Source organism: Rhinoraja longicauda, chromosome 24 (genome assembly GCF_053455715.1).
Source record: "Rhinoraja longicauda isolate Sanriku21f chromosome 24, sRhiLon1.1, whole genome shotgun sequence".
Taxonomy (NCBI): Eukaryota; Metazoa; Chordata; class Chondrichthyes; order Rajiformes; family Arhynchobatidae; genus Rhinoraja; species Rhinoraja longicauda.
The window spans coordinates 24745122-24766729 of record NC_135976.1 but is presented as its reverse complement, the minus strand read 5'-3'; the positions used below and the strand labels follow the sequence as shown (position 1 = coordinate 24766729).

Below are 21608 nucleotides of genomic sequence, written 5' to 3'. Positions count from 1 at the left end.
AGTGGCAAGGATTAAAAACCAAGGGATCAATTCTCAATGAACGAGTTTCCACTTCCCAGATATTTTGCCGTGAAACAACCATTGAGGCATTTCTGAACTGTAATCAGTGTGGTGATATAAGAAACGCAACAGCCAGTTTACACACAAGTAGACCCTACAGATTGCAAAACCAAAATGACCTAATCATCAGCCCTTAGCCCAGTTACTCAGGTCCTGGTTTGCTATCCCTAACTTGAATAGGAAGGAGTACTCAGCATTAAATATTCTGTGCGTATCGAAACAAACAGTGGTATTGATCTGAAAGACTGACTATAATAGGCATCTCTGGGGCCTGAGGCAAAAATTAGGAGGATGACAAGGATCAGAAAGTCCTCTAAAAGGCAGGAAACTTGTGATTGGTAATAACAAGTGTAAATGTACTGTTGCTATCCTCCAGCATCATTTGTCATACATTTCTGCAGTTCAGTATCTGAAAATGAACCTGTCAAACACCTTAGGAGGTTTTACTGATAAAAGCCCCACCTGAATGGAAGTAGTTACTCTTCATGTATTGGTATACAAGAGATGTTATGTAATTGTAAACAACTAAGTAGCCCAGATCCAGGTGCAAGATGGATCCAGGTGCAAGATGGAACCTTGACAAAAACCCAGCCTACCAGAAAGCCAGTACCTCTTCCTCACACTCACTAACGAACTACCCTTTAGATCATCAATCGATCTCATGGTTCAAGCTAGAATTCTGCCAGTACCATTCGTAAATGCTCAGGTCACAAATTTAATGTGCCCAGGTTACATTGGGACAATGCTGCAGTGGCAGCAATAAGAAAGGTCATTACAGGAATTCAAAGACCTGTAGCCAAGTGCAACTGGCAGCCACAAATAACCAGCAAGGGGGTGGTGGGGGGGGGGGGGGGGGGGGGAGTTGATGTGTACTGAGAAAATGTACCGGCAGGAATGTTCTGTGAACTGGAACAGACTCAGTGGGCCAAATGGCCTCCTTCCGCTCCTATGATGCAAAGAAATATGAGATATCGAGATCCCTTATCCCAAGGCAGTCTTTTAAGGTACATATCACGCAAGGCTAAAACAAATGAAGGTCACTAATCAAGGAGCTGAGATACACAAAAAGACAAATACATTTCCACGTGCCAGAACTGCAGATAAAGGAAGAATTCCTTGCAAACAGCACAACGTGCAGATCTGACCTGAGCGCCCCATCGACTGAGATCTTGATGACATGGCGCTGCTGACTTGTCACCGAAGAGCCTGTCTGACAGGATGGGCAAGCGGGACTTAAAAGGTACACAAAATAAAACTCTTTCCACAACCTTATTCCATATGCTTGCAAACACGCCACGCAATTGCACAAAGTAAGCCCATAGAGCATAATCGTGCTATTTTTTTTTTTACCTCGTGTTAGCACCGTGCAAGTGGGAAAAACCTCCTCTCCTTCTGTCCAAACTACACAGCGTTCTTCGTGGAGTTTCTCCGTTCCTGAAACATTTATTTCGGGCAATCTATCAATTCTCTCGCTTTCTTCGGAGACAGTGTGAAGAATATACATTGAACGTTAATTTTGTTTAAATATTTTAAACCAACCACAGCGATCAGATTTTAAAACGTTGCGCGAATCTTTGTTTTAAACGTAACAATGTGAAAACTAAACAAAAAGTTGTGTATTTCTTCCTCTGTGATCACAGAAAATAAATACCAGAAAGGCGCCCGCTCACGATACCTTCATCATTCTTGAGTTGCTCTCTTATCGCCTCGTCTCTCCCACCGGAGAACGTCTTGCTCCTCTGATCGGCGGCAACGATGATACCCCAGTTCCAATGGCACCGACCCTCTCGACTGCTCCACGATTCCTGGCTCAACGCTGCCGACGTGGCGCTCCGTCCGCCCTGCAGCACAACCGGACGTGGCGTCAAGTACAGCGCAAAAAAAAAACTGCCAAAAATAATGCCACAGATAATGCAGCTGATATCATCACAGGGAGAGACCATAGAAAGCATCCCAACTTCCCTAACAGCCAGACCTGGGCTCATTGTATCACACAACTAGCAAATAATGAATCAGATACTGCCCATTCAAAGCAAATCATTGGAACTTCCTGAGCAAAAACAACAAACTGAACTCAGCAGGGCAGGCAGCGTCAATGGAGGGAAATGATAGATGACATTGCAATTCAGGACCCTTCTTCAAACTGATGGACTAGAGGGGATATAGCTGGTGGGCAAGACCTCGCAAGCAATAGGTGGATGCAGGTAAGGAGAAGTTCATTGGCAAAGGAGTAGGGGGGGGGGGGGGGGGGGGGGGAGGGAGAGAAGAGTGGAGATAGTAACCGAGATTGGAGGTGATAAGTGAAGAAGACAAAAGGGTACAAATGATGGAATCTGATAGGAAAGGAAGGTGGGGAGGGAAATGTACAACCAGAGCTAGGGATAACAGGTAGAAGGGAGAGGAGGGGGGGGGGAGGAGGGGAGGAGGGGGGGGGGAGGAGGGGGGGGGGGAGGAGGGGGGGGGGGGAGGAGGGGGGGGGGAGGAGGGGGGGGGGGGAGGGGGGGGAGGAGGGGGGGGGGGAGGAGGGGGGGGGGGGAGGGGGGGGGGGGGGAGGAGGGGGGGGGGGAGGAGGGGGGGGGAGGAGGGGGGGGGGGGAATATGAGGTGCTATTCATCCATTTTGCATGTGGTCTCACTCTGGCAGATGAGCAGGCTGAAGACAGATTCCAGCATCTGCAGTCTCTTGTGTCTCCAGTCTGAAGAAGATTCTTGACCCAAATCAAAACCTATCCATGTTCTCCACGGATACTACCTGACCCGCTGAGTTACTCCAGCATTTTGTGGTTCTTTTGTCTCCTTTGGCGTTAGCCATGAATTTGACATATTTTCCATACTGTGGTGGATCAGATGTGATTGATGAAGAAGGTGAGGGAAGCTTTCCTTCAGCTATTAATTTAACATTGGAGCCCATTCAACTCTCACATCAATGCCTCTCCCTTTTGTACTTCAGCAATGGGAAAATAACAGTTGTGAGAAATACGATGTATTGGGTGAAGATGATCATCCTGTGGATGCATTAACGTTGGACGAAGTGCATTGAATAAATATGAGGAAGAGCACCGAAAGGTTACCAAGCAATTGGGATATTAAGGTGCTTGTATATTGAAATTAAGCACAAAATATATTGAGGAACAAATTTGCAAGTAAATTACAGAGATATGCAAAAGACATGGTTATATAATTGTAAGACTTATCTATTCAAATATATACTGGGTTACCAATGACATAAGGGCCAAAGAAGGTGAGGAGTTCAAAAGAGTATTCAGGAGAACTTTCTTGATCAGCATATTTCTGTCCCAATCCTTTAGTTCCTCTAAATTACACAGGCCATAAGGGATTATCTAGAAAACTAGAAAACAGTGATCTGATCATATCACACGATTCAGGATAACTACCACCTTGTCAGGAGGTGCAGATCCAGAGCAAGTAAGATTATGAGGGACCCCTGCCACCCCAGTAACGGACTGTTCCAGATGCTACGGTCAGGCAAACGCCTCCGCTGTCACGCTGTGAAAACGGAGAGGATGAGACGGAGTTTCTTCCCACAGGCCATCAGGACTGTCAACTTTTATAACTCCAGAGACTAAATTTTTGTCTACACTATAGTAACTTTATTTATATGCTGTAACTGTAATTCTTTTTTGTGCACAATCCGCAGGCATTGCCACTTTCATTTCACTGCACATCGTGTATGTGTATGTGACAAATAAATTTGACTTGACTTGACTTGAGAGTCACGGAAAAAGGCTCTTCAGCCTACCCATGCCGACCAAGATGCTCCATCAACTATTGTTCCACTTGCAGCTTACAGAGCCACTTGCAGCTTGTAGAGCCACCGCCTCACAGCGCCAACAAGCTAGGTTTAGGTTCAATCATAACCTCACGTGCTGTTTACGTGGAGTTTTCATGATCTCCTATGTGAGTTTCAACCAAGTGGTCTGGTTTCATTACACATTGCAAAAAATGTGGGTTGATAGATAAATTTACCATTGTGAGGCAGAAGTTCACCTGCACCTCCTCCAACCTCATCTACTGCATCTGCTGTTCCAGGTGTCAACTTCTCTACATCGACGAGACCAAGTGCAGGCTCGGCTATCGTTTTGCTGAACACCTCCGCTCAGTCCGTCTTAACCTACCTGATCTCCCGGAGGTTCAGCACGTCCCATTCCCAATCTGACCTTAATGTCCTGGGCCTCCTCCATTGTCAGAGTGAGACCCAGCACAAATTGGAGGAACAGCACCCCATATTTCGCTTGGGTAGTTTACACCCCAGCGGTATGAACATTGACTACTCTAACTTCAGATAGTCCCTGCTTTCCCTCTCTTTCCCCTCCCCCTTCCCCAGCTTGTCTTCCTATCTCCGACTACTTTCTATCTTTGTCCCGCCCCCTCCCCTGACATCAGTCTGAAGAAATATCTCGACCTGAAACGTCACCCATTCCTTCTCTCCCAAGATACTGACTGACCCGCTGAGTTACTCCAGCATTTTGTGTCCACTTTCGATTTTAACCAGCATCTGCAGTTTTTTTCCTATACGTGTACATTTATCCTGTACATAGATAAGTGGTAATGGGGGTAGTTTGAGGGAATATGGGGAAGATTAGCTTAAAAATGAGTGCTTGATAGTCAACACTGACCTGGTGTTTCTGTCCTGTATTTTTCTATGTCTCAAAGTACCCACTGTCAACATTCTGAGGGTCTCCATTGTCAAGAGTAATGCATCTATTCAATGATACTTTATTATTACATGTACACAGTGAAATTCTTTGTTATTTGCATACAATACCCAAAGTACACAAAAGAGTTGCCACGTTTCTGACGCTGACAAAGTAACAAAAAGAGCATTATGGGAGAAACCTCACCAGAAAGATTGGAGTAGATCATGTTGACAGCTCACGTCCACATTCCCAAGAGTCCTCCGGGTGGCATTAAACACCCACTTCGCCCATAATGACTATAGCCTATAAGTAATTTCTTTAAAACACTGAAAACACTTGCAACAATTTGCAGACATCCACATATCTGATCTTAAAATGGAAAATCACATGTGAGAGAGGTCTGGAGTTTAGGTGTTCAATACTCCCTCTCAGAAGTTGTTAGCACCCATTGCTTTTGTTATGTTCAGTGCATTTTTTGAGATCCCCTGGAGTGAATCAAATTGATTGAAGATTGGTATCTGTGATCTGGATATATCATGAGGAAGCTAACATGGATCATCCATCCACTTTGCAATTCTGGCTGAATTTGCTTACAAAAGCTTTAACCCAGTCTGCATTTACATGCTCTGCTCTATCATGAATGAAGACGGGGATGTTCATGAAGCCTCCTCCTATATATGTTGCCTATTTATTCATTATCATTTACAACTGGATGTTAGGATTGTACAGCTTTAATCTAATCATTAGATCTGTCTATGACATGTCATTTCATTTAATGGTAGACCTGCCCAATTACACTATTTGTCTTTATCCCCATTCACAATTTAAGCAAAGGTCCTGACCATCTTTATCCCCATGCTGAACTACACCACAGGCCCCAATTGTTTGTCACCCCACACCAAACTCTGACATATGCCACAAACCACCTTAAACGCATGACAGGCCACAATTGTCTGTAATCCCACACCAAAGTACATGATAGGTCCCGACTGTCTGTAGCCACACACCCAATAGCAGCAGAGGCCATGATCATCATTAACCTCGTGCTCCACTAAAGCACAGTGCATGCCCCAATTGTCCTCACCCCCACACCCAACTTCAAGCACAAACCCTGATTGTTCCTCCTCCACCGATCTCAAATCCCAAGACAGATTCGAACAGTTTATTTGTCCACCCCACCCATGCTCACCCACCAACTACAATACATAGCCTGATCACCTTTTCCCATCTTCAATCACAGCAGAGGCCCAAATCAATCCCCACCTATTCTCCTCAAAGCACTCCTTGTAAAAAGAACAAAGATCTTTTTCTTTGTTCTACTGACTTTACTGTACGTGTCTATTAATCTCAAGCATAAATGTACTCAGCTATTCAATATCTACAGCTCTGAGATGGAGAATTTCAATGATTCACATCTCTCTGCATAAAGAAAACTATCTGTTATGTGAGTTTTAAATGGCTAATAGCATTCTGGTCCCCACGTTTTGAGAAGGATGTGATGTTGCTTGCAGGGATGCTGAGGAGCTTTTCCAGAATGGTTCTATGAATGAAGAATTTCAGATACAATGTCAGACAGGAGAAGCTGGATTATTCCCCTTCTTTAATGAAGGTGTACAGGGTTAACTTTAGTCTGGATAAGGCAGATAACAAGAAATGGTTCCCATTGGCTAAAAAGGCAGGGACTAGGCTTTACAGAATTAGGGGATTGGCATGCAACACAAAATGGCAATGAATAAGAACTTGCTCCAGATGAGATTTGGAGGAAGTGGGTAAGGTCATTGATTTTAAAAGGAAATGGAATTACATTGTAAAGTATGGATTACGGCATAGCAAAGTACAGAGTCATGCATTTTGGTAGTATGAAAAGGCATAGACTATTTTCTAAATAGGGAATTTGGAAATCGGAGGAGGAAAGGGAACTTGGTAGTGCAGGTACAGGATTCCCAAAATGTTAATTTGCAAGTCCAAATCGGTAGTGAGGACGGCAATTACAATGCAAGCAATTATTTTGAGAGGACTAGAATACAAAAACAGGGGATATAATGCTGAGGCTTTATAATCACTGGTCAGTCCACATTTGGAGTATTGTGAGTAATTTTGGGCCCCATATCGAAGTAAGGATATGCCGATGCTGGAGTGGGTCCAGAGGAGATCTACGAGAATGGTCTCAGGAATGATTGGGTTAACATACAATGAGCGTTTGACGGTACCGGGCCTGCACTTGCTGGAGTTTAGAAGGATGAGGGGGGACGTCATTGAAACCTACTGAATAGTGAAAAGCCTAGATAGAATGGATGCGGGGAGGATGTTTCCATTAAGACCAGAGGATATAGCCTCAGAATAAAAGGACGTGCCTTTAGGAAGGAGATGAGGGGGAACTTCTTCAGTCAGAAGGTAGTAAATCTGTAGAATTCGTTGACACAGAAGGCTGTTCCGGCCATCAATGGATATTTTTAATGCAGAGATTGATAGATTCTTGATCAGGGGTCGGGGGATATTGGGAGAAGGCAGGAGAAGGGGTTGAGTATGAAAGGTAAGTCAGCCCTGAATGAATGGCGGAATAAACTTGATGGGCCAAATAGCCTAATTCTGCTTCTATCATTATCATTATCATAATTCTACGATATACATTAATGACTTAGATGAAGGGATTAAAAGTACCATTAGCAAATTTGCAGATGATACTAAGCTGGGGGGTAGTGTGAATTGTGAGGAAGATGCAATAAGGCTGCAGGGTGACTTGGACAGGTTGTGTGAGTGGGCGGATACATGGCAGATGCAGTTTAATGTAGATAAGTGTGAGGTTATTCACTTTGGAAGTAAGAATAGAAAGGCAGATTATTATCTGAATGGTGTCAAGTTAGGAAGAGGGGATGTTCAACGAGATCTGGGTGTCCTAGTGCATCAGTCACTGAAAGGAAGCATGCAGGTACAGCAGGCAGTGAAGAAAGCCAATGGAATGTTGGCCTTCGTAACAAGAGGAGTTGAGTATAGGAGCAAAGAGGTCCTTCTACAGTTGTACCGGGCCCTGATGAGACCGCACCTGGAGTACTGTGTGCAGTTTTGGTCTCCAAATTTGAGGAAGGATATTCTTGCTATTGAGGGCGTGCAGCGTAGGTTCACTAGGTTGATTCCCGGAATGGCGGGACTGTCGTATGTTGAAAGGCTGGAGCAATTAGGCTTGTATACACTGGAATTTAGATGGATGAGGGGGGATCTTATTGAAACATATAAGATAATTAGGGGATTGGACACATTAGAGGCAGGAAACATGTTCCCAATGTTGGGGGAGTCCAGAACAAGGGGCCACAGTTTAAGAATAAGGGGTAGGCCATTTAGAACGGAGATGAGGAAGAACTTTTTCAGTCAGAGAGTGGTGAGGGTGTGGAATTCCCTCCATTCGTCCCTTCCTACCCAAACCACCCCAACCCCGGGCACTTTCCCCTGCAACCGCACGAGATGCAACACCTGTCCCTTTACCTCCCCCCTCAACTCCATCCAAGGACCCAAACAGTCTTTCCAGGTGAGACAAAGGTTCACCTGCACCTCCTCCAACCTTATCTATTGCATCCGCTGGTCTAGATGTCAACTTATTTACATCGGCAAAACCAAGCGCAGGCTCGGCGATCGCTTCGCTGAACACCTGCGCTCAGTCCGCATTGACCAAACTGATCTCCCGGTGGCCGAGCACTTCAACTCCCCCTCCATTCCCAGTCTGACCTTTCCGTCATGGGCCTCCTCCAGTGCCATAGTGAGGCCCACCGGAAATTGGAGGAACAGCATCTCATATTTCGCCTGGGCAGTTTGCAGCCCGGTGGTATGAACGTCGACTTCTCCAACTTCAGATAGTTCCTCTGTCCCTCCCTTCCCCTCCTCCTTCCCAGATCTCCCTCTATCTTCCTGACTCCACCTATATTCTTCCTTTGTCCCACCCCCGACATCAGTCTGAAGAAGGGTCTCGACCCGAAACGTCACCCATTCCTTCTCTCCCGAGATGCTGCCTGACCTGCTGAGTTACTCCAGCATTTTGTGAATAAATGCTGCCTGACCTGCTGAGTTACTCCAGCATTTTGTGAATAAATACCTTCGATTTGTACCAGCATCTGCAGTTATTTTCTTATACTATATACATTTTCCAAGGCAGTAATAGAAAAAGACAGCAAAAAAAGGCATTAGTGCAAAACACAATTAGAAAACACTTCCATGTTAGTGTAAGAGGTGATCTGTTGAGTTCAGTTGCCAAAGTAGGATTAGGGTTGTGTGGGTCATTCATTGTCAGCATGGACACAGACCCTTCAGCTACCTCTATACGCCAACTATCATCCACCCATTTTTCTACAGATAGACACAAAAAGCTGAAGTAATTCAACGGGTCAGACAGCATCACTGGAGAAAAGGAATTGGTGACGTTTCGGGTCCTTTTCTCCAGAGATGCTCTCTGACCCGCTGCATTACTCCAGCTTTTTGTGTCTATCTTCGGTTTAAACCAGCATCTGCAGTTCCTTCCCACCCATCTATATACTACAACTCTCGTTTGTTTGTTTGCTTGTTCCTGAACTACAGCCAAAATGGTACACGATAGCGCAACAATTTTAGGCCCACCTTACTCACCGTTGTCCCTTTGGTGTTAATGGAAGAAGTTTCATTGAAATCTTAAACTGTGGCCCCTGGTTCTGGACTCCCCCATCATTGGGAACATGTTTCCTGCCTCTAACGTGTCCAACCCCTTAATAATTTTATGTTTCAATAAGATTCCCTCTCATCCTTCTAAATTCCAGTGTGTACAAGCCTAGTCGCTCCAGTCTTTCAACATACAACAGTCCCGCCATTCTGGGAATTAACCTGTACGTTATATTTTTAAAGTTATTCACATATTAAATCCATCTCCTAGGGAGGGAGCGGGGAGGGAGGGAGGATAAGGGGGTGGGGGTTAAGGGGGATGGGGAGGCGGGAGGATAAGTGGGGGTTAAGGGGGATGGGGAGGGGGGGAGGAAGGAAGGAGAGGGTGCTGCGCCAATGCAGGTGAGGTTTGGGCCCAACGGGTCCACTTAGTCTAGTTTATACTATTAGACATGGCGTTAAGACAAGCCCAGATCATTTTAGACACTACAGATGTGGAATGTTAGAGAAAAGACAAAGTGCTGGAGGGACTAAATTTCTGAAGAATGGTCCCGATCCGAAATATCTTGGATTGCCACATAGATATGCAGGGAAGAGCAAAGAGGTCTTTGGTTGTACAGTTGGTTGTACTGTACTAGGTCTACAGTTGTACAGGGCCCTAGTGAGACCGCATCTGGAGTACTGTGTGCAGTTTTGGTCTCCAAATTTGAGGAAGGATATTCTTGCTATTGAGAGCATGCAGCGTAGGTTTACTAGGTTAATTCCCGGAACGGCGGGACTCCGTATGTTGAAAGACTGGAGCGACTAGGCTTGTATACACTGGAATTTGGAAGGATGAGAGGGGATCTTATTGAAACATATAAGATTATTAAGGGGTTGGACACGTTAGAGGCAGGAAACATGTTCCCAATGTTGGGGGAGTCCAGAACCAGGGGCCACAGTTTAAGAATAAGGGGGTAGGCCATTTAGAACAGAGACGAGGGAAAAAAAAATTCAGTCAGAGAGTTGTAAATCTGTGGAATTCTCTGCCTCAGAAGGCAGTGGAGGCCAGTTCTCTGAATGGTTTCAAGAGAGAGCTAGATAGAGCTCTTAAGGATAGTGGAGTCAGGGCGTATGGGGAGAAAGCAGGAACGGGGTACTGATTGAGAATGATAGAAACATAGAAAATAGGTGCACGAGTAGGCCATTCAGCCCTTCGAGCCTGCACCGCCATTCAATATGATCATGGCTGATCATCCAGCTCAGTAACCTGTACCTGCCTTCTCTCCATACCCCCTGATCCCTTTAGCCACAAGGGCCACATCTAACTCCCTCTTAAATATAGCCAATGAACTGGCCTCAACTACCTTCTGTGGCAGAGAATTCCACAGACTCGCCACTCTCTGTGTGAAGAAATTTTTCTCATCTCGGTCCTAAAAGACTTCCCCCTTATCCTTAAGCTGTGACCCCTAGTTCTGGACTTCCCCAACATCGGGAACAATCTTCCCGCATCTAGCCTCTCCAACCCCATAAGAATTTTATATGTTTCTATAAGATCCCCCCTCAGTCTTCTAAATTCCAGCGAGTATATGCCTAGTCTATCCAGTCTTTCTTCATATGAAAGTCCTGCCATCCCAGGGATCAATCTGGTGAACCTTCTCTGTACTCCCTCTAAGGCTAGAATGTCTTTCCTCAGATTAGGAGACCAAAACTGTAAACAATACTCCAGGTGCGGTCTCACCAAGGCCCTGTACAACTGCAGCAGAACCTCCCTGCTCCTATACTCAAATCCTCTTGCTATGAATGCTAACATACCATTCGCTTTCTTCACTGCCTGCTGCACCTGCACGCTTGTTTTCAATGACTGGTGCACCATGACACCCAGGTCACATTGCATCTCCCCTTTTCCTAATTGGCCACCATTCAGGTAATACTCTGCTTTCCTGTTCTTGCCACCAAAGTGGATAACCTCACATTTATCCACATTATATTGCATCTGCCATGCATTTGCCCTCTCGCCTATTCTATCCAAGTCACTCTGCAGCCTCCTAGCATCCACCTCGCAGCTAACACTGCCACCCAAACTTAGAGATGTTGCCTTCAATTCCCTCGTCCAAATCATTAATATATATTGTAAATAACTGGGGTCCCAGCACTGAGCCTTGCGGTACCCCACTAGTCACTGCCTGCCATTCCGAAAAGGACCCGTTTATTCCTACTCTTTGCTTCCTGTCTGCCAACCAATTCTCTATCCACCTCAACACTGAACCCCCAATACCGTGTGCTTTAAGTTTGTACACCAATCTCCTATGTGGGACCTTGTCGAAGGCCTTCTGAAAGTCCAGATATAACACATCGACTGGTTCTCCTTTATCCACTCTACTAGTTACATCCTCGAAAAATTCTATAAGATTCGTCAGACATGATTTGCCTTTCATAAATCCATGCTGACTTTGCCCGATGATTTCACCACTTTCCAAATGTGATGCTATCACATCTTTAATAACTGACTCTAGCATTTCCCCCACTACCGATGTTAGGCTAACTGGTCTATAATTCCCCGTTTTCTCTCTCCTTCCCTTTTTAAAAAGTAGGGTTACATTAGCCATGATCACATTGAATGGTGGTGCTGGCTCGATGGGCCGAATGGCCTCCTCCTGCATCTATTGTCTAAGATGGAACCGAAGGGAACAGAAAGTGCTGGAGTAACTCAGCGGGTCAATCAGCATTTTTGCCGGACTGGATAGGCGACCTTTCAGGGCGGAACCGTTCTTCAGACATAATTCTGAACGGTAGGAATGAAACGAAGACCCTATCTCCTATTTCTCATATCTTTTATGATATCCGGGGCATATGGCGCGTTTTTGTGCCAAAATTGCGGCGGAGAGTTACCAGAGAGTGGATGGGAGCTGAATGGACAGTTCGAATGAAAAGTCACCGACCTGAAACGTTGATTCTCTTTCCCTCTCCACAGAGGCTGTCTGACGCTCTCAGTATTTCCAACATTCTCCGTTTTATTGTAGATTTTCTATCTCTGCAGTGTTGAAAAATAACCTTTAGGCCTGCAGACGACGGACACCGTCGGTTTGGTGGGTGCCATGGCAGCAGAGAGGGAGGCTTCCATTGGCAGGGCTGGCGGGAGCGGGTCACCCGGACAACGGGAGCGGGGCCGAGCGCCTGATTGACGGGTTCAGGGGGCAGGACAGGCGTTGGATGACAATAGTTGGGGAACCAAGGTGCAAGAGGGCGAGGTGTTAAGTCAGTTACCGGGATGCAAGGGGATCATCGCTGGGCCGATTAACGGGACAATAGAGGGCAGAGAGTGGCATGCACTGACCGTAACCGTGTAGCTGGGGCGGGGGAAATCGGTGCATTGACGGTACTTGAGGCAGTCGGGACGTGGCAAAATCTGCACCAGTTACTTCAACGATTGAATCATTTGATAGACACAAAATGCAGGAGGAATTCAGCGGAAGTGGCAGCATCTCTGGAGAGCAGGAATGGGTGATGTTTCGGAATAGGTGATGACCCGAAACGTCACCAATTCCTTCCCTGTGCAGCTGAGTTCCTCCAGCATTTTGTGTCTATTTTCGGTTTAAATCAGCCTCTGCAGTTCCTTCCTACACGATTGAATCATTTGCTTTGACAGCAGAGGGAGGGGCTATGATGGAGTGACGGTTACCGGGGCAACAGGGGGCGGGAGGAGCGGTGAGTGACGGTTACCGGGGCAGCAAGGGGACGGGGCGCGATGTGAGTGACGGTTGGCGGGGCAACAGGGGGCGGGGGGAGCGGTGAGTGACGGTTACCGGGGCAGCAGGGGGGCGGGGCGCGGTGTGAGTGACGGTTGGCGGGGCAACATGGGGCGGGGGGAGTGGTGAGTGACGGTTACCGGGGCAGCAGGGGGCGGGACGCGGTGTGAGTGACGGTTGGCGGGACAACAGGGGGCGGGGGGAGTGGTGAGTGACGGTTACCGGGGCAACAGGGGGAGGGACTAGGGTGGAGTGACGGTTACCGAGGAGGTGGGGTGTGGGTGGAGTGACGGTTCCCGGGGCGGTCAGTCGGCAGTTGCAGGCTGCAGTGCGTCTGTCGGTGAAAGAGCTGCAGCATGAAGGATCCGATTGGGTTCTTGCGACGGCAGCAGGAAGCCGATACTGGGGATGCGGCCGAACGGTGGCAGAGGATGGAGACCTTCTACAACAGGAGGTGAGGCCTGGCTCTGCCCCTCTGCGAGGTGTCCAAGCCCGGCCGGACAAGGGGTGGGGAGCTGCGCCAGTGTCCTCGGGAGTGGCCCCGGCAGGAGCCGGTGTAGGCCCGCCATCCCGCCTGCTCCCTCGGCCTCACGTGGCAGGAGTGAGCCCCACTCTTCAGCGGGTGGGGCTGACCATCAGGCTCAGAGGAACATTTCGACCCCCCTACATCTCCTAGGCTGGGGGTAATTTTGGTGGCTGTCCACCCCATCCAAGGAAAGGATGGCAATAAGAACTAGATTCTGAGCATTGGCCTGTCACTTTCCTGGTTTATAACTCAAGAGCATGAGTGGGCGACTTTCTTGTGTAAGAAGGAACTGCAGATGTTGGTTTAAACCCAAGATAGACACAAAAAGCTGGAGTAACTCAGCGTAACAGGCAGCATCTCTGGAGAGAAGGAATGGGTGACGTTTCGGATCCAGACCCTTCTTCGGACGTCTGAAGAAGGGCCTGGACCCGAAACGTCACGCATTCCGTCACTCCAGAGAAGCGGCCTGTTCCGCTGAGTTACTCCAGCTTTTTGTGTCTCCAGACAGACTTAAGTTACTCCAGACTTTTTTACTCTTGCGATGGATGACGATGGGCTGATTGGGGAGTTCGGGTCCTTGCACTGTATTCATAGAAACAGAAAGCAGCAGTAGGCCATTCTGCCCTTCGAGCCAGCTGATATGATCATGGCTGATTATCCAAAATCAGTACCCCGTTCTGGCTTTTCCCCCATATCCCTTGATTCCCTTACCCCTAAGAGCTAAATCTAACTCTCTTGAAAACATCCAGTGAATTGGCCTCCACTGCCTTCTGTGGCAGAGAATTGCACAGATTCACAACTCTGGGTGAAAAAAGTTTTTCCTCATCTCAGTCCTAAATGGCCTACCCTTATTCTTAAACTGTGACCCCTGATTCTGGACTCCCCAACATCGGGAACAATTTTCCTGCATCTACCCTGTCCAATCCTCTAAGAATTTGATATGTTTCTATAAGATCCCCTCTCATCCTTCTAAAATCCAGCAAATACAAGGCCTGTCAACCCATTCTTTCATCATATGTTTGTCCTGCCATCCTGGGAATTAACCTGGTGAACCTACACTGCACTCCCTCAAAAGTAATAATGTCCTTCTTCAAATTAGGAAACCAAAATTGCACATAATACTCCAGGCACTGTCTCACCAGGGCCCAGTATAACAGCAGTAGGACCTCCGTGCTCCTAACTCAAATCCTCTCGCAATGAAGGCCAACATGCCATTAGCTTTCTTCACTGCCTGCTGGTCCAGCATGCTTACTTTCAGTGACTGATGTACAAGCACACCCAGGTCTCGTTGCACTTCCCCTTCTCCTAATCTGACACCATTCAGAAAATAATCTGCCTTCCTGTTCTTGCCTTTCAAAGTGGATAACAAGTAGGGTGCTGACATGGATAGAAAATTGGTTGGCAGACAGGAAACAGAGTAGGGATTAACGGGTCCCTTTCAGAATGGCAGGTAGTGTCTAGTGGGGTACCGCAAGACTCGGTGCTGGGACCGCAGCTATTTACAATATACATTAATGATTTAGATTAAGGGATTAAAAGTAACATTAGCAAATTTGCGGCTGACACAAAGCTTGGTGGCAGTGTGAACTGTGAGGAGGATGCTATGAGGATACAGGGTGACTTGGACAGGTTGTGTGAGTGGGCAGATGCATGGCAGATGCAGTTTAATGTGCATAAATGTGAGGTTATACACTTTGGTGGTAAAAGCAGAAAGGCAGATTATTATCTAAATTGTGTCAAGTTAGGAAATGGGGAAGTACAAAGAGATCTGAGTGTCCTTGTTCATCAGTCACTTAAAGTTAGCATGCAGGTACAGCAGGCAGTGAAGAAAGCTATTGGCATGTTGGTCTTTATGACAAGAAGAGTTTAGTATAGGAGCAAAGAGTTCCTGCAGTTGTACAGGGCCCTAGTGAGACCGTACCTGGAGTAGTACTGTGTGCAGTTTTGGTCTACAAATTTGAGGAAGGACATTCTTGCTATTGAGGGCGTGCAGCATAGGTTCACTAGGTTAATTCCCGGAATGGCGGGACTGTCGTATGTTGAAAGACTGGAGCGACTAGGCTTGTATTTGCTGGAATTTAGAAGGATGAGAGGGGATCTTATCGAAACATATAAAATTATTAAGGGATTGGACACATTAGCGGCAGGAAACATGCTCCCAATGATGGGGCAGTCCAGAACCAGGGGCCACAATTTAAGAATAAGGGGTAGGCCATTTAGAACAGAGATGAGGAAAAACTTTTTCAGTCAGAGAGTTGTGAATCTGTGGAATTCTCTGCCTCAGAAGGCAGTGGAGGCCAATTCTGTGGATGCTTTCAAGAGAGAGCAAGATGGAGCTCTTAAAGATAGCGGAGTCAGGGGGTATGGGGAGAAGGCAGGAACGGGGTACTGATTGTGAGTGATTAGCCTTGATCACGTTGAATGGCGGTGCTGGCTCGAAGGGCCGAATGGCCTACTCTTGCACCTATTGTCTATTGACAACCTCACATTTATCCACATTATACTGCATCTGCCATGCTTCTGCGCACTCACCCAACTTATCCAAGTGACCCTGCAGCCTCAGCATCCTCCTCGCAGCGCACACTGCCACTCAGCTTTGTGTCATCTGTAAACTTGGAGATGTTACATTTAATTCCCTCATCTAAATCGTTAATATATATTGTAAACAACTGGGGTCCCAGCACCGAGCCTTGCGGCACCCCACCGGTCACTGCCTGCCATTCTGAAAAGGACCTGTTAATTCCTACTCTTTGCTTGCTGTCTGCCAACCAGTTCTCTATCCATGTCAATACCCTACCCCCAATACCATGTGCTCTAATTTTGCACACTAATCTCTTGTGTGGGACCTTGTCAAAGGCTTTTTGAAAGTCCAGATACACCACATCCACTGGCTCTCCCTTATCCATTCAACTTGTTACATCCTCAAAAAATTCCAAAAGATGAGTCAAGCTGATTTCCCCTTCATAAATCCATGCTGACTTTGACCGATCCCATCACTGCTTTCCAAATGTGCTGCTATAACATCTTTAATAATCGACTCCAGCATCTTCCCCACTACCGATGTAAGGCGACCTGGTCTATCATTCCCTGATTTCTCTCTCCCTCTTTTCTTAAAAAGTGGAGTTACATTGGCTATCCTCCCGTCCATAGGAACTGATCCAGTCGAGAGAACATTGGAAAATGATCACCAATGCATCCACGATTTCTAGGGCCACCTCCTTGAGTACTCTGGGATGCAGACCATCAGGCCCTGGGGATTTACCTGCCTTCAATCCCAACAGTTTACCAAACACCATTTTCTGACTAATGTGGTTTTCTTTTCAGTTCCTCCCACTAGATCCTCGGTCCCTTCGTATTTCTGGGAGATTCTTCTTAGTGAAGACGGAACCAAAGTACTTGTTTAACTGTTCTGTCATTTCCTTGTTTCCCACTATAAATTCCCCTGTTTCTGACTGTAAGGGACCTACATTCGTCTTCACTAATCTTTTCCTTTTTACCTACATAAAGAAACTTTTAGTTAGTTTTTATATTCCCTGCAAGCTTTCTTTCATGCTCATTTTCTCCCTCTTAATTAACCCCTTTGTCCTCCTCTGTTGAGTTCTAAATTTCTCCCAGTCCTCTGATTTGCTGCTTCTTCTGGCCAATTTATATGCCTCTTCCTTGGATTTAACACTATCTTTAACTTCCCTCGTCAGCCATGGTTGAGCAGCCTTCCCAGTTTTATTTTTTTGCCAGACAGGGATGAACAATTTCTGGAGTTCATCCACGGGGTCTTTAAATCTTTGCCATTGCATCTCCACTGCATCTCAACTATAATTTGCCAGTCTATCCAAGCCAATTCCTGTCTCATTCCTTCAAAGTCTTTATTCAAATTCAGGACCCTAGTCTCTGAATTAACCACGTCACTCTCCATCCTATTGCCATATTATGATCACTGTTGCCCACGGGGCCATGCATAACAAGATCGCTAACTAATCCTACCTCATTACACAGTACCCAGTCTAGGATGGCCTGCCCTCTGGTCGGTTCCTCTACATTAGGGATCTCCAAACTATAGCCCGTGGGCCACATCTGGCCGGCCACAAGATTTTATCTGGCCCGCAGCAAGCTCTGGAGGCAGAAGCTGCCGGCGAAGGTTCACCGGAGAGCGGATCGCCACTGACCCAGAACCGGGACCAGGCGAGAGATCGCAGCATCCCCTCGCAAACACCAAACTCAAGGAAACTTCCCACCTCGACGCCACCAATCACCCCGGGGAGAGCGAAAGGGGAGGGGGGGGAGAGAGTCGGGGTAGAGGGAGCAGTGGGTGAGAGGGGGGAGGGTGTCGGAGGGATCAGTAAAGGAGCCCCTCCACTTGCGGGTGCTGCTCCCTCCCTCTCTCTCCCTCTCTCCCAGAGCCAGCAAGATCTGCGCCGCTCCTCCACACTCTTCCCCGGCCCCGTCTCCCTCTAACGCAGCGAAATAAGAACAAACACAAGTGAAACTTCTCGCTTCGCTGCCACCACTCACCCCAGGGATGCGGGGCTTCTGAACAACTACTACACTTGTGTTTGTTGTTATTTCGCTGCATTAGAGGGAGACGGGGCCGTCGAAGAGAGTGGAGGAGCGGCGCAGATCTTGTTGGCTCTGGGAGAGAGGGAGTGGGAGGGCGCAGCACCCGCAAGTGGCGGCGCTCCTTCACATGACATGACTGACATGCTCCCGCTTGCACCCGCTGCTCTCTCTCCCCCCGACTCCCCTCTCTCTCTCTCTCTACCCCTCTACCCCTCTCTCTCCCTCAGTGGTGATCACTGTATTTTTTCTGTTTTATAAATAATTGTATACCTACGGTATTCTCATATATTCCAATATTTAAAGCTCTTTTTAAAAATGGAATATTATTTATTTGTTGCCATACAAACCTAATGTAAACTAACCTAATCGAACCTAACCTAGTTTAACCTTTCCTAATCTAATCTAACGTAACCCAGTGTAAACCTTTTTGAGTTCATTACATTTATAAAATTCGCACTTCTTTATTTTTTCCTACGGCCTGCAAAAATGTGCCAAATATATAATGCGACCCTCATCCTGAAAAGTTTGGAGGCCCCTGCTCTACATATTGGTTTAAAAACCCATCCCATATACATTTCAGGACTGTATATTGTTACCAATTTGGTTGGCCCAATCAATATGTAGATTAAAGTCACCCATGATAACTGCTGTACCTTTGCTACGCGCATCCCTAATTTCCTGCTTGATGCTATCCCCAACCTCCCCACTGCTGTTTGGTGGTCTGTATACAACTCCAACAAGTGTTTTCTGTCCTTGGCTATTTCGCAGTTCTATCCATACCGATTCTACAGCATCCAAGCTAATGTCCCTCCTTGCTATTGCATTAATCTCCCCTTTAACTAGCAATGCCACTCCACCTCCTCTTCCTTTACGTCTATCCTTCCTGAATATCGAATACCCCTGCATGTTTAGCTCCCAGCCTTGGTCACCCTGGAGCCATGTCTCCATAATTCCAACTATATCATATCCCTTAACTACTAACTGCGCATTCAATTCATCCACCTTATTTCGAATGCTCCTCGCATTAAGGCACAAAGCTTTCAGGTTAGTTTTTCTTATCTCCGCTTACAAGATATGGAAAATATATAGCCAGCCCCTGATTGCCTGCACTTGGAGGAAAGTTCAGTTGGCATTTGCAAGGGTTATTACTGAGTTGCTAGCCTGACATTTCTAATAGATCCTGATGACACTTCATTCATTAATATATCAACATGCAATTCTGTTGACAAAGATAGGCTGCATCATTATTCTATTCCATTCAATGTATGAGCATGGCCTTGTAAAATACACACCACTGTTTCAAATGTTAACTGTTCCTTTTAATCTAGGCTCTGGCATCAACTCACAGTGGAACTGCTGGAATTCACACTGATTCCTTGCTTTCCTTCTGGGGACAATCTGTTACAGGTAAGAGATGTAATTAAAGAGTAATTTATTTGTTGGCTAAAAATAGGTGAGGAAACGTTCCAATCACCTCCAGTTGTGCACCTTCTGCTGATAAATTGAGCTTATCTACATGGAACAATAATAGCAAAGATTCCAGTGTCTTAATTGTCCCTCACGAAGAGTGGCATGGTAGCAGAACCACTAATTGGCATGTTGAGAGTGAACCAACACTACTTGACCTTGTTCATAAAAATCTACCTGTTGCCGCTCTGTCCTCAAAAGCATTGGTAGGAGTAACCTCCACAGTGTTCTTGGAGACAAACTCCTGGTCTTCATGCCAAAGGCCATTATGTTGGCACTATAGTTGTTAAAAATGTGAAGCATTGGCTGAAATATACACCATCACAACCTGTTACACCTCTATATTTACCAATACAATCAAGTCTGTTAATGCAAGGACTACAGAAGGAAGGTGAACCAGGGGAACATAAAAATAAGCAGCCAATCTGCTGAAGTTGCATCATGGTTACTTGCATGCCAAACAACAAAAATTGCATGCAGTATACCGATCTAAGTGATCCAAAGTCAATGGATCAGACCTACATTCTGCAGTCCTGCTCTGTCTATTTGTAAATAACTGAGTGGTAAATGGCGATAAAGAAGACACAATAAACTGCCTATGCTGGAATCTTGGGCAAACCACAAATTGCTGGAGGAACACTTGGGTCAGGCAGCATCTGTGGAGGAAATGGACAGATCATGATTGGAATGCTGGAATGCCCATTTGGAATGCTCAGATGCTGCCTTGCCTGTTAAGTTCCTAAAACACTGTTTTCAATAGGAAAAAGAGCTAGCCATAGTGTTATACAGCATGGAAACTGTTTGTGAGTGGGTACATTCAGAGGCACTCCGGTGTATACAAGTCCTTTATTAGCAGATCATTGGCAGTACAGATGCTGGCTACCGTTACCTCCAGCCCTCAGGATAGTCTTCTAACTAACACCAGGATAACGCAGTACAAAACCCGGCCTGGATTATGGACCGGATGCACAACAGTAAAACCAGACATGGATCTACATCCCCCTTCTTAAGCAAAAGCCCCCAAACTAGATAAGAGTATATAAAGCCACTACAATATGAAAAAAAACTACAGCCTACCGACCTAATAGACAATAGACAATAGGTGCAGGAGTAGGCCATTCAGCCCTTCGAGCCAGCACCGCCATTCAATGCGATCATGGCTGATCACTCTCAATCAGTACCCCGTTCCTGCCTTCTCCCCATACCCCCTCACTCCGCTATCCTTAAGAGCTCTATCCAGCTCTCTCTTGAAAGCATCCAACGAACTGGCCTCCACTGCCTTCTGAGGCAGACAATTCCACACCTTCACCACTCTCTGACTGAAAAAGTTCTTCCTCATCTCCGTTCTAAATGGCCTACCCCTTATTCTTAAACTGTGGCCCCTTGTTCTGGACTCCCCCAACATTGGGAACATGTTTCCTGCCTCTAATGTGTCCAATCCCCTAATTATCTTATATGTTTCAATAAGATCCCCACTCATCCTTCTAAATTCCAGTGTATACAAGCCTAATTGCTCCAGCCTTTCAACATACGACTGTCCCGCCATTCCGGGAATCAACCTAGTGAACCTACGCTGCACGCCCTCAATAGCAAGAATATCCTTCCTCAAATTTGGAGACCAAAACTGCACACAGTACTCCAGGTGCGGTCTCACCAGGGCCCGGTATAACTGTAGAAGGACCTCTTTGCTCCTATACTCAACTCCTCTTGTTACGAAGGCCAACATTCCATTGGCTTTCTTCACTGCCTTTTGCACTACTGTATTGTAATATATTCATCTTCATCTGAAGTCATTGAAGTGACTATATTTTATATTTTATGTTGATTGTTGTTTGCTGTGCCTTTTTAATTTTAACTTAATTTTATGCACTTTGTTCCTCGGGATTGTGGGAAACGGTATTTCGATTTTCTGTCTGTGTAAACTGGCTGAGGATTGACAATAAAGTTGACTTTGACTTGACTTGACTACCTGCATGCTTCCTTTCAGTGACTGATG

The 21608-nt window shown here is 46.3% G+C and overlaps 2 protein-coding genes across 9 annotated transcripts in view; one reads left to right on the top strand and one right to left on the bottom strand.

Moving 5' to 3' along the window:
• The window catches only part of LOC144605487 (transmembrane protein 263), a 43721-nt gene extending 30943 nt beyond the window's left edge, over positions 1–12778 (bottom strand). The window contains exons 1-3 of one of the 5 annotated variants that reach the window (XM_078420807.1): positions 12259–12769; positions 1712–1901; positions 1411–1494 (exon numbers count right to left, since the gene is read on the bottom strand). Coding sequence is in view for 1 of the 5 variants with exons in the window: in XM_078420805.1 (XP_078276931.1) it covers positions 1736–1744 (9 nt within the window). In the remaining 4 variants the exon portion in view is untranslated. Of the gene's footprint in view, positions 1–1410; positions 1495–1711; positions 1902–12258 lie in introns of all 5 variants that reach the window. The other 4 variants (XM_078420806.1, XM_078420808.1, XM_078420805.1 and 1 more) reach the window with 4 other exon arrangements.
• A 571-nt stretch (positions 12779–13349) lies between these two features.
• Positions 13350–21608, top strand: part of LOC144605486 (26S proteasome non-ATPase regulatory subunit 13-like) — a 51081-nt gene continuing 42822 nt past the window's right edge. For all 4 annotated transcript variants that reach the window (XM_078420803.1, XM_078420802.1, XM_078420800.1 and 1 more), the window contains exons 1-2: positions 13350–13519; positions 19474–19552. In XM_078420803.1, coding sequence (XP_078276929.1) covers positions 13422–13519; positions 19474–19552 — 177 coding nt within the window. In that variant the 5' untranslated portion in view covers positions 13350–13421. The remainder of the gene's footprint in view (positions 13520–19473; positions 19553–21608) is intronic.